Consider the following 11662-nt stretch of genomic DNA (forward strand, 5'->3'; position numbering starts at 1 on the left):
TGCAGTATGAGAGGAAAAGAAGACAACAATCCCTGTCATTGTATATTGAGTGGTCTTTTATACAATATCAATCCCTTACAGAGGAGACACCAAAGAAGACCCTTAATTACTCAAAACGCTTATCACAATTGTCATCTCATTTTAGCATTTATAAAGTATATCCATGACCTTCAGATAGCAGGCCTTCTCTGAGATGTAGCACTCTCCAGGGTGGTTGGGATTGAACCGAGTGTGAGTGGAGTACTTAATCACCAAACCCTCCCCTGCAGCTGTCAGGACATGTGACTTTCGCAACACCTTGCCACTATTTGCTTTTTTGGTGCTCATCAGCACCTCCAGCTGGTCTGGCAGCTCATGAACAGAGGAGAGATCTGTGGTCACAGATTCTTTACCAAAGTTAAGCACAATAAGGAAAGCTTGATCAAGGCCGTCCAGCTCTCTGATGTAAGAGAAGACATTCAGATCAGCGTGGACGTAGCAGAACCAGCCGCGGTGAAGTTGGAGCTCTGACTGACGCAGTGTGTTCAGGAAACGGTACTGAGCCAGAACTGAGCTTTCATCTTTCTTCTGAACCTAGAGGAGAACAATTGAGAAAGGAAAACATTCAATAGAATACGATTGAGCAAGCTCTGGAAAAAAAAAAAAATGTTGAACTGGCCAAATGAGTCACAAGAGTTCTGCACTGTACCTCCACATTGACAGTTCTGTAGTCAGGATGCACAGGTAACCAGGTGACGTTGGCTTTGGTGTTAAAGCCTGCATTGGTGTCATTACTCCACTGCATCGGAGACCGCTGAGGGTCCCGACTGAGACTCTGCATTAAAGGACAGGAATAATTATGGCACTTTAGATTCTTCTGACATTGAGCAGTTTGACTACTAATGAATGCAGACACGTTTAGATAGATAGATAGATAGATAGATACTTTATTGATCCCGAGGGAAATTCAAGGCATCCAGTAGCAGTATACAGACAGGCAGGACACAAGACATTAGTTACAATACACACCCGCTGTCCCCCCTCCCCTCTGTATACAAATCCCCCAAACAGATTTAGCAGCCCCTATGTGACTAAGAATAAACATAATTATATGTTAAACCTGTGCAGTTAGCATTAGCAGTTAGACTTAAAACTAATATAGCATAATGTACATAACCTGTGAGGAGAGAAAAATATGTGTTGGTTAAAAGAGACCTGTAAACAGTTAAAGAGCCTTAGAAACAAAGTGCTGACCTTTAGAAACTAGTTACATGTGCATGTACAGAGGTGTTTGAGGTAGTGCCAGAGGTGTGAGTACAGTCGTTAAACAGTCAATGCAGGAATGTAAATTGGCTCACCAACTTAAAGGAGCAGTGATTTGCATTAAGTGACCTAGACAATATGGTGAAACCAGGAGTGCTTAGGGTAATTATCGTTAAGTACCCAACTATTGATGGGCAGATTAGCATTAAGTGTTGGAGACAATAGAGTGAAACTTGACCTAATTAGGGTGATCATGTCAACCCTTACAGATGTAGCATAACACAACAGTAGGATGAAACCAGACATGACTAGGGTGATTATCATTAAAGTGACCAGTGCTCAGTAAAGTGACTATCAATATGCATTACAGTGTCCAACTGGAGGCTGACTCTGAGGTCAGCAGTGCAGGTGAGGAGTGAGAAAAAAGTGAAAAAAGATTCCAGGGATCACCGTGCGCTTCTTCCCTGCCGTGACAGTGAAGTGTTATACAGCCTTATTGCCAGGGGGACGAAAGAGTTCTTGAGTCTGTCCGTGGAGCACGACTGTGACAGCAGTCTTTCGCTGAACATGCTCCTCTGGCCGGTGAAGGTGCTGTGCAGAGGGTGGTGTGTGTTGTCCATGATGGAGAGCATTTTGTCCAGGGACCTCCTCTCTACCACTGTCACCAGTGAGTCCAGCTCTGTGCCCACCACAGAGCCGGCCCTCCTCACCAGTCTGTCCAGGCGTGCTGCGTCCCTCTTCTTGCAGCTTCCTCCCCAGCACACCACGGCGTAGAAGAGGACGCTGGACACCACAGACTGGTAGAACATCTGCAGCAGCTTTTTGCAGATGTTGAAGGACCCCAGCCTTCTCAGGAAGTACAGACGGCTCTGTCCCTTCCTGCAGGTAGTGTCCATGTTAGGCGACCAGTCCAGCTTGTCATCCAGCTGCAGCCCCAGATACCCGTAGGTCCTGACCACCTCCACATCGACCCCGCCGATGGAAACAGGTTCTAGATGTGGTTTGTTCCTTCGGAAGTCCACCACCATCTCCTTGGTCTTGGAGGTGTTTAGCTGCAGATGGTTGGCACTGCACCACGTCACAAAGTCCTCGATCAGGCTCCTGTACTCCTCCTCCTGTCCATCCCTGACACAACCAACTATTGCAGTGTCGTCCGAGTATTTCTGCATGTGGCAGAGCTCAGAGTTATACTGGAAGTCCGAGGTGTACAGGGTGAACAGGACGGGGGAGAGCACGGTCCCCTGTGGTGCTCCGGTGCTGCTGACCACAGTGTCAGATGTGCAGTCCTTCAGTCTGACGTACTGTGGTCTCTCTGTGAGGTAGTCCGTGATCCACCTCACCAGGTGCGAGTCCACCCTCATCTCGGTCAGCTTGTCTCTCAGTAGGAGGGGATGGATGGTGTCGAAAGCGCTTGAGAAATCAAAGAACATGATTCTCATCACGCTGCTCCCTTTGTCCAGATGAGAGTAAGCCCTGTGTAGAAGATAGAGGATGGCATCGTCCACGCCCACCTTTGCCTGGTATGCAAACTGCAGGGGATCCTGTGCGTGTTGTACCTGGGGTCTGAGGTGTTGGAGCAGCAGCCGTTCGAAGGTCTTCATAACGTGGGATGTCAGAGCGATTGGTCTGAAGTCGCCTGGTTCACTGGGGTTCTTCTTCTTGGGGACAGGGGTGAGGCACGAGGTCTTCCAGAGCACAGGAACCTTCCCGAGCCGCAGGCTCATGTTGAAGATGTGCTGAAGTGGCTCCCCCAGCTCAGCAGAGCAGGCCTTTAGCATCCTGGGACACACCTTGTCTGGGCCTGCTGCCTTCCTGGGGCGGAGTCTCTTCAGCTCCTTGCTCACCTGGTCTCTGGTGATGGTGGGGGGGAGGGGGGATGGATTGTCACTGGAGGTTGTATCTGTTCTGGTGGAGGTGTTGGGGGGAGTGAGAGGGGGGGAGGAGGTGTGTAGGGGGGTGCTGGGGGGGGGAGGAGGGGTGCTGGGGGGGGGAGGAGTGAGAGGGGGGGAGGGGGTGTGTGGAGGGGGGGAGGGGGTGTGTAGAGGGGTGCTGGGGGGACAGGCACTGGCTGCAGCGACGGGGCTGTCGAACCTGTTAAAAAACAAGTTGAGCTGGTTTGCTCTCTCAGGGTCCCCGTCTTCTGCGTTGTTGTTTTTCTTCCTGCAGCCTGTGATGGTCTTCATGCCCTCCCAGACCTCTCTCATGTTATTCTGCTGAAGCTTCTGTTCTACCTTCCTTCTGTACTCCTCCTTTGCCTCTCGGAGTCTGACCTTGAGTTCCCCCTGCACCCGCTTCAGCTCTGCCTGGTCTCCCTCCTTGAATGCCCTTTTCTTCCTGTTAAGGATCTCCTTGACATCGCTGGTGATCCAGGGCTTGTTGTTCGGGAAGCAGCGCACAGTTTTAGTGGGAACCACAACGTCCATGCAGAAGTTCATGTAGTCAGTTGTGCAGTGTGTGACGCCCTCAATGTCTTCACCATGGGTCTCTTGTAGGGCACTCCAGTCAGTGGTCTCAAAACAGTCTCTGAGGGCCTCCTCTGCCTCGGGAGACCACTTTCTGAAGGTGCGTGTAGTTATCGGTTGTCTCTGGATCATAGTTTTGTACTGTGGCTTGAGTAGGACCAGGTTGTGGTCGGACTTACCCAGAGGTGGTAACGGGGTGGCAGTGTAGGCGTCCTTCACGTTTGCATACAGGAGGTCTATTGTCCTGTTCTTCCTGGTGGGACAGCTTACAAACTGGTGAAAGTCCGGTAGTGTGGAGTTCAAAGTAACATGGTTAAAGTCCCCTGAGATGGCGATGAAAGCATCCGGGTGCAGCGTTTGTAATCTTGAGGTGGTCGCGTGGATGACGTCACACGCAGTTTCGGCGTGTGCCCGGGGAGGAACGTAGACGCAGAGCACGATCGCGTGAGAGAATTCCCTCGGCATGTAGTAAGGACGGAGACTTACCGCCAGCAGCTCGATGTCTCTGCTGCACGTTGCCTCCTTCACAGTAACATGTCCATGGTGGCACCATCTGGTGTTAATAAACAGCGCGAGTCCTCCTCCTTTCCGTTTGCCGCTGCGTTTCGTGTCTCTGTCCGCTCTCACTGTAGTAAAGCCCGGTAGATCCACGTTAGCGTCTGGGGTGTTTTGAGTCAGCCAGGTTTCTGTGAGGCACATTAAACTGCACTCTCTAAATGTCCGATTGTTCCTCACAAGCGCAGCCAGCTCGTCTGTCTTGTTTGTTAGACAGTTTACGTTCCCCATAACTATCACCGGAACCGAGGGCTTGTACCTCCACCGCTTAGCCGCGAGCTTAGCCCTTACCAGGGCCCCCGCTCTACAGCCTCTATACCGCCGCCTCAGCTCCTCTGGTATCGGGTGAACGATGCCGGCTTGTCCCGCTGACCGGAGCGAGAGCAGCGTTTCCCGTGAATAGGAAAGTTTTCCGCTGCTCTTTCCACGAAAACACGAAAAAGTATCCATAGGATACATAAAGTTATACACTGAAGGTGTACTATAAAAACTATATAGTATAGTACTATAAAAACTATATAAACTATAAACGTAGAAGTTGGCACAGAGCCACAACAAACGAATAACATATCAGACAAGTACGACAGGGACGGAGCTACTGAATGTGCGGCCACTCACGTCGGCGCACAGGTGAGAACAGTTTATGTACTCTGTCAGGTTTAAAATACAAAACACCTGCAATAAACTCCACCTTTATGATGGTTTAAGTGTTTGTTTTTGTCAAATGATGGGTATTTAACATTATAGCCTTTTTTGGCTGCATATTGTGATGCAGATAAATACATTTTTAACTTTTTCTTTTGCCTTACATATGACGTACTGTTAAATAAGTCACTGTAAATGTACCTGGTGTTTGAAGCCAAATCTAGAACAATAGGTTGAGAAATTTGAAGAAAAATAAAGTGTAACTTTAACAGTTTCATTTGAAATTGAGAGTATAAGATTAGAACTAGATTTCTGTCTGGTCTCAAACTTCTTCTCCACCTTGAAATCATTTCTTAGTAAGTGTTTGAATGTTTTATTTGGTACTGACTGAATTGTATTTGCCAGCTGGGTCCTGTATCTGACTGTCAGTGACATTAATGTTCTCCATGCCGATCTCCTCGCCGTAGTATGTGGTGGGTGTGCCTGGAAGGGTCAGCAGCAGCATGTTGATGACACGGATATAGTTCTGACCAGCACTAGAAGCAATTCGAGGCCTGTCATGGTTCCCAACCTGGTAACAATAGAGGGAAAAAAATACAAGGGCATGTGGAGACATGACTGAAATAAGTAGGATTGAAGAGGACAAATTGAAATGGATCAAGTAAAAATAAGGAATACAAAAGATTGATCAAATGAGAGACCAGCTGAGGTAAATGTTAGTGAAACAATCATTGAGTTTGATTGTTTGGAATATCTTGCTTCAAGCTGGCACGCTCTTTTCTGGAAAGGTCAGTGAAGTTAATACTTTAAACACCTTTCTGTGAAAAAGAAACTGACCAAAAAAAAGTGAGCTTTCCCAAAAGAAAGGTTAAGCTGAAAAATATACTTATTCTATCTGTTTGATGCAAATGTCTGAATTAAAAGGTGAATCCTTGTACCTATAAAAATCATAATTTACCTTCAAGCCTTTTTTATATCATTTATCAGACATTGATTTTAGCTTTAAGTTAGATGATTTAATGGGTCAACAGTCATTTTTGTATATTTTTTGAAAGTACTACCACCTGTAAAATTTAAGCTTAATAATTGAAAGGTCAAATACACTACCATGGTTTTCTAAAAATGTGTCCCTTGTCTGTCCACAAACCCCCCAATTATGAGAAAATTCCATCCTCTCCATCTTTTGCCTGCTCCACTTCTCAGAAAATGTGTGCTTTAACAGGCCGTTTGTAGATTATCCCATCATGACATCACAAAGGGAAGTAACCCCTCCCCCAGGTGTGTCACCAACAGCCAGATGTTTGTTCTGCCCTCTGAGTCTGCCTTTCCACAGTAAAGGCTCAGGCCACAGCCACCCAAGCCTCCCAGAGAGGGGCGTGGTCAGACACAGCTCATTTGCATTTAAAGCTGCAGACACACAAACAGCCTGTTCTGAGCAGGGCTGCAATAGAGGGGGTTACAGGCATGCCTATAAAAGAAATCTAATATGTGGCCTTTAAAGATGAGTTAATTAAGCCGAGCCTCTGATACATAACACTCCCAGTGGCTATAAGGGACAATTCAAAATAAAAACAGATTTGGTGTTATGGTTTTCGCCCTTAATGAGAAGAAGAAGGATCAGGGAATGAAGTTTATAAACATAAATGAGTCAAATTTAAAAAGCAGCCAATGACAAAAAGCCTAAAAGACTGTGGTCACTCACCACCCAGTTGGGCCACTTTCCCTTGGGCATGTTGGCCATCCATATGTGGACCAGATGTTGAGCCCAGAGGCCACTAGTGTTCTGAGGCAGATCCAGCAGGTAAAAGTTAAAAGGGAAGTCACTTTCTTTCACCTGTGGGGTGCCGTAGTACATCATTGTCTTGTCCACTTCGTGATAATCGTATGATTCAGACACCATGAACCTGGAGTGGAGTTTGAAAAAATAATGTGTTTAGTAACATGGAAACTGATCCTCAACCATACATTGTTTGCATCTTAGATTCAGTTTGTGAAAATGATCCTCTCTCTGCTTTCATTGAGCCAAATTACATCAAACTGATGTAAGCTAACAAGCGTTTAAAATGATCAAATTTAAATTTGTATCAGAACAGGTGAGAAAACAGGAATATTTAAATTCTGGGTTTTATATTATCTACTTGTTTCTTTATGTATTCATAGACAGCAGTCAAATACCTTTCAAACACAACCCTGTGTAATCCAAAACAAGACCTGGTCATACCTGTATCTGCCAGGCTCCCGACTGTAGGTGTCCATCTCAGCCCTCCACTCCCTCAACAGGTCATGCAAGCCGAGCTGAGTGGTGGTATAATCATGGTAGAGGTCCCACTCTGTAGTCACTAACTCCTGGATTGTAAGGAGTATACAAACGATGTCATAGAGCTAGTATTTCATTAATGTTCTATTGTGAGTTCTCAAAGTCAGGCTTGTATTTGGTCCCTCAAAATAAAGCTTCCTACCAGAGATCATTCATCATAGTGAATTAAGAAAGTGCAACAGTTGTTTTTCTCTGCACGTTGGAGGGTTAAGAGAGCTTGGATGTTAATGTGTTCATATAAAAGAGCCCTTAAGGGACCAATAAGTACAGTTTGTAGCCAGTTTAATGAAATACATTTTCCCAGGGGCATATACATGATACTCCTTAAATCCTTGGTGTATTTGATTTTGTAAGGGAGACAAAATGCAAAAGCTTCACAAAGCCATGAATCCATTCACAAAGGCTGCAGCACTAACCGCAAAGCTGACACGCTGCCACATGAGTAAACCACTCAGTCAACATCAAGTAAAGCTGCTCTTTTGGTTGTTCTATAATCCACACTAAACCACTAAAGCAATAATGATAAAGCAGATAGCCGCTCACTTGTGATTGGCTGAATCATTTCCAAGGCTACAACAGAGTTGTTCATAAACATGTGAATGTGGGATGCCTGACAGTGACTCTTACTATGTTAACATCTTTATAAAGCTTGAGATTTCATTTTCCAGAGAAGGGCACTTCACGAACTTGACATTAGAGCCTCGAGATAAATGATAAATGGTATATGTGCGCTTTGCAATCTCTCGCTCTCAGCTGATGATAATGTTTGTGTAACCATTAGAGACTCTTAACGTATCTGCACTTTGAACTGCTGAGCTCAGAGAAAAAAGAGATGTGAAAACAGCTCATTGGAGCAGTAACAAATGTTGTTCTTGTCTAATGCAACCAGAGCAAATGGACACGGAATGTAAAATGAAACATTTCTAACATTAAGACACTATGGACAATTACCGGTATATGAAATTGTAGTAAGTGTTTAAACTAATTATTAAATATCAAATATGTATATAAATAATATATAGACATATTTTCTTGAATATTTAAAAAAAATACAACACAGGTTCATTTCAAACCACAGAACCAAACAGGTTGGGGGTCATTTAGCACAGTGTCACTAAGTGTTGACTGTCTCCCTCATAAAACGGTACCCTTGCAATTGTTATTTTCATTATTGATTAATATTCAGATTATTTTCATGTTTATTCAGTTTATTTTTTTCTTCTATAATTTGTCAAAAATATTGCTTAAAAATATGCATCATAACTTCCCAGGCACATTTCAAAGAGATCACAGAGACCTTACCATGTTGGCTGCCTGACATGTTGTGCTTTGTGAAGAAACAAAGCACAACATGTAAAGTGGGTTGGGAGGTTCTGACATATGTAAGGGTAACACTCACTGGAGGTCTGTTTGGGTCCACCTGTGGTTCATCCCTTAAATGTGCAGCCTCCAAGATGTGTTTCACTGCATCCATCCGAAAGCCATCGACCCCCTTCTCCAGCCAGAACTGAATAATATCCTTGGTAGAAGTAGAAATCTTAAAGTACAGTTGTATTTGACACAACTTGTTTTGTCATACTTTGTAATGTGTGTAGTGTTAACTGGCCTCAGTTTATTTAGGATCTGATAACAGAGTATGGTCATAGCAGTGGGAGAGCGAAAGACATCTTAAAAAAAGACAATGATATATAATTGTGTTAGTGGCCATGTAATCTTACTATTATCTCTCTGCGAACATCTGGGTTTCTGAAGTTTAGGTCTGGTTGCTCCTTGAGGAATTGGTGCAAGTAGCATTGTCCTCGGACTTCATCATAAGTCCATGATGAGTTCCCAAAAATACTCACCTGAGAGAAAAAGATGAAGAAAAAAAACAAGGAGAAGTTTAGACAATGACAAACTACCTCTGTGAGGAAAGGTGAAGAATCCCAGTTCAAAGACCAACCCAGTTATTTGGTGGAGCAGATGTATTACAGTCAGCCCAGACGTAGTAATCAATATAGTGAGGATCTCTGGTCCGGCTCAGGTTGAACCAGCGGTGACGGTCACTGGTGTGATTAGGTATAAAATCCATGATCATCTTCAAACCTGGCAGAGGGAAACAGAGGGATTTAGATGAATGAAAGACATCACATTTAAAAAAACAAAAAAAAAAACAGGCCTCCACCATGAATCCTAAAATCTTTACTGCAAGATCACACCTTTGTTGTGCATTTCAGCAAGCAGATCTTCAAAGTCCTTCATGGTTCCGAAGAGTGGGTCAATGGCACGGAAATCCTCCACGTCATAGCCGAAGTCCTTCATAGGAGAACGGTAGAAAGGACTGATCCAGACTGACATGATGTTGAGGTACTGGAAGTAATCCAGCTGCTCAAGAACTCCTAAAAGACCCAAAAAGACCACAGCTAAAGACCGTCGTAGTACAAGTGTAGCAACAATTGACTCTTTAGATATGTAAAGTCGTAATTAACATTTCAGTTTATCTCACAAGTGTGCATCTCTCTGGGGTCGTGGGAGACAGTGCTCTTAAATGTTTTTAATTTGGACGGCAGTTCCCATTTTAAACACTAGAGGTTACATATTGCTCCTTTAAAGAAAAAATCATTTTGTTCTTTATCAAACATGATGTCAAACCACATGTTACCTTTGAGGTCACCGACTCCATCTCCGTCAGAGTCTTTGAAGGACCGTGGGTACACCTGGTACACGGGGGAGGCCTGCCACCAGCTCAGACACCCTGGCGACAGCGCTATCACCGTAATGGTAAGCGCCACGAGCGCCAGTGTGCAGGCAACTGTCAGCCAGAACAGGATCTCCCGGGGGACTCGATAACAGGCCTGAGAGGAGTACTGGAGCAGTACCTCTTTTGGCATCCCGGCGTACGGTTTGATCTGTGTGTACTCCTCCTCTGGCGGATCCAGCTTCACCGTACTGGACACCTGTTTCTCTCCAGGAACGGTGTTCGTGACTAAAGTTAGAAGGAAAATCACAGATCCAGCTTTTTCGGGTTAATACCTCAACAACATTGATTGTGGAAAACATACACCTCAGTCATAGTAAAGAGTGGTGAGGTGCCAGACCACTTCCTGAGCACTGCTGGGGAGCTCTTGAGCAAGGCAAAAAAAATAACATAAATAAAGTAGTTAATAGGCTACTGATGTGTCTGAGCTATGTAGATTTGGTAGTGAAATCCGAAAGTTGGAGAAGTGAAACAATTCTTTGCTTGGTCTATATTTTCTGAACTAAATACACAAACTTTATTCAAAGGAAAAAAATGGAGTGTTACAGAGACATACTTTTCCTCTGAGTTATTGTTTATAGAGTTATGAACATATAGGCTCCCACAGAATCTGTACATTTCTCTGCCAAAACTCTGAAGTGCACCTTTAACTTTTTACACTGGCCTCTATGCGCAGGTCTGCAGGGCAGTGTTCAAACTCTGGAAAAAAGATGCTACAAACTATTGAATAACTTCATCCTGGATGTTTGTAGTGTCAATTCAATCACTTTCCATTTTTCACTTTATTTTCTGTCGGTGTTGCAATCTGCACTTTAAATTCCAGCCACAGATGGGGCGTGGACACAGGCCAATGTTACTGTCACACTCGGAAATCCGACTGTTGTCCGGTTTTGTAGCAGCTGATGAGTTAATGACTCGAAATGCTTCATTTGTGAATATCAGAAATGCGTTCGTGTTGTTTCCTGTACTCACCGCTTTCCGCATCCTGAAAGCCCGGGTTCCTGGTGCATTCCCCCAGCTCCACACTACCGCTGCGTTTTTTTAGAACTCATTTGATATAGATTTCTGGATATGGAAAACTTCAACAACTAAGCTCTTCTTAAAACATGACTTCTAGAGCCAGCAGTCTTAGAACGTCTGAGTACAAACACCGTGTGAGAGAGAGAGAGAGAGAGAGAGAGAGAGAGAGAGAGAGAGAGAGAGAGAGAGAGAGAGAGAGAGAGAGAGAGAGAGAGAGAGAGAGAGAGAGAGAGAGAGAGAGAGAGAGAGAGAGAGAGAGAGAGAGAGAGAGAGAGAGATCGCCTGAGGAATGCGGAATAATAAAGTCGGATTGGAATGGTTGGAGATTAACGTTTCATTTTGCAGTGCGGGCTCGCTAAAGTAAAAGTAGTGATGCTCAAAAATGACCCAAGAGGCGGGGTGTCAAAACACCATACAACATCAAGACTTTTAATTCTCCAAATTAACTCACAACTTTTAGTGTTCTGCATACATAATATAGTATTTACAATTATTGTTAGTGATCAAATTAAAGCTGAAAACAGGCAACTTTAAATTACTATAAATTATTTTTAATGTACCTTTTTCTTTTTTAAAATAGTTCCTCCACCACTGACATTGTAGTCTTGGATAGTAATCACAAATACACAAAGCCCCTCTTACTCATTTTTGGATACCAAAATGAACTGACAAATTATCTGGAGC

General features: G+C 44.3%; 1 protein-coding gene and 1 long non-coding RNA gene across 2 annotated transcripts; one reads left to right on the plus strand and one right to left on the minus strand.

Moving 5' to 3' along the window:
• Nucleotides 1-35: 35 nt before the first annotated feature.
• On the minus strand, nt 36-11114 carry slc3a1 (solute carrier family 3 member 1). Its single transcript, XM_079362239.1, has 11 exons — nt 10931-11114; nt 9863-10186; nt 9420-9599; nt 9164-9306; nt 8940-9065; nt 8621-8740; nt 7126-7250; nt 6607-6808; nt 5293-5475; nt 689-814; nt 36-573 (listed from the first exon to the last, which is right to left on the minus strand). The coding sequence occupies exons 2-11, from the start codon at nt 10089-10091 to the stop codon at nt 142-144; spliced, it is 1866 nt and encodes a 621-aa protein (XP_079218365.1). The 5' UTR covers nt 10092-10186; nt 10931-11114; the 3' UTR covers nt 36-141.
• On the plus strand, nt 804-4966 carry LOC306835601. The gene is made up of 2 exons (XR_013780675.1): nt 804-895; nt 4917-4966. It is a non-coding gene; the product is annotated as an uncharacterized lncRNA (long non-coding RNA).
• Nucleotides 11115-11662: the final 548 nt, after the last annotated feature.

The sequence above is a fragment of the Symphodus melops genome (assembly GCF_947650265.1).
Source record: "Symphodus melops genome assembly, chromosome: 15".
Taxonomy (NCBI): domain Eukaryota; kingdom Metazoa; phylum Chordata; class Actinopteri; order Labriformes; family Labridae; genus Symphodus; species Symphodus melops.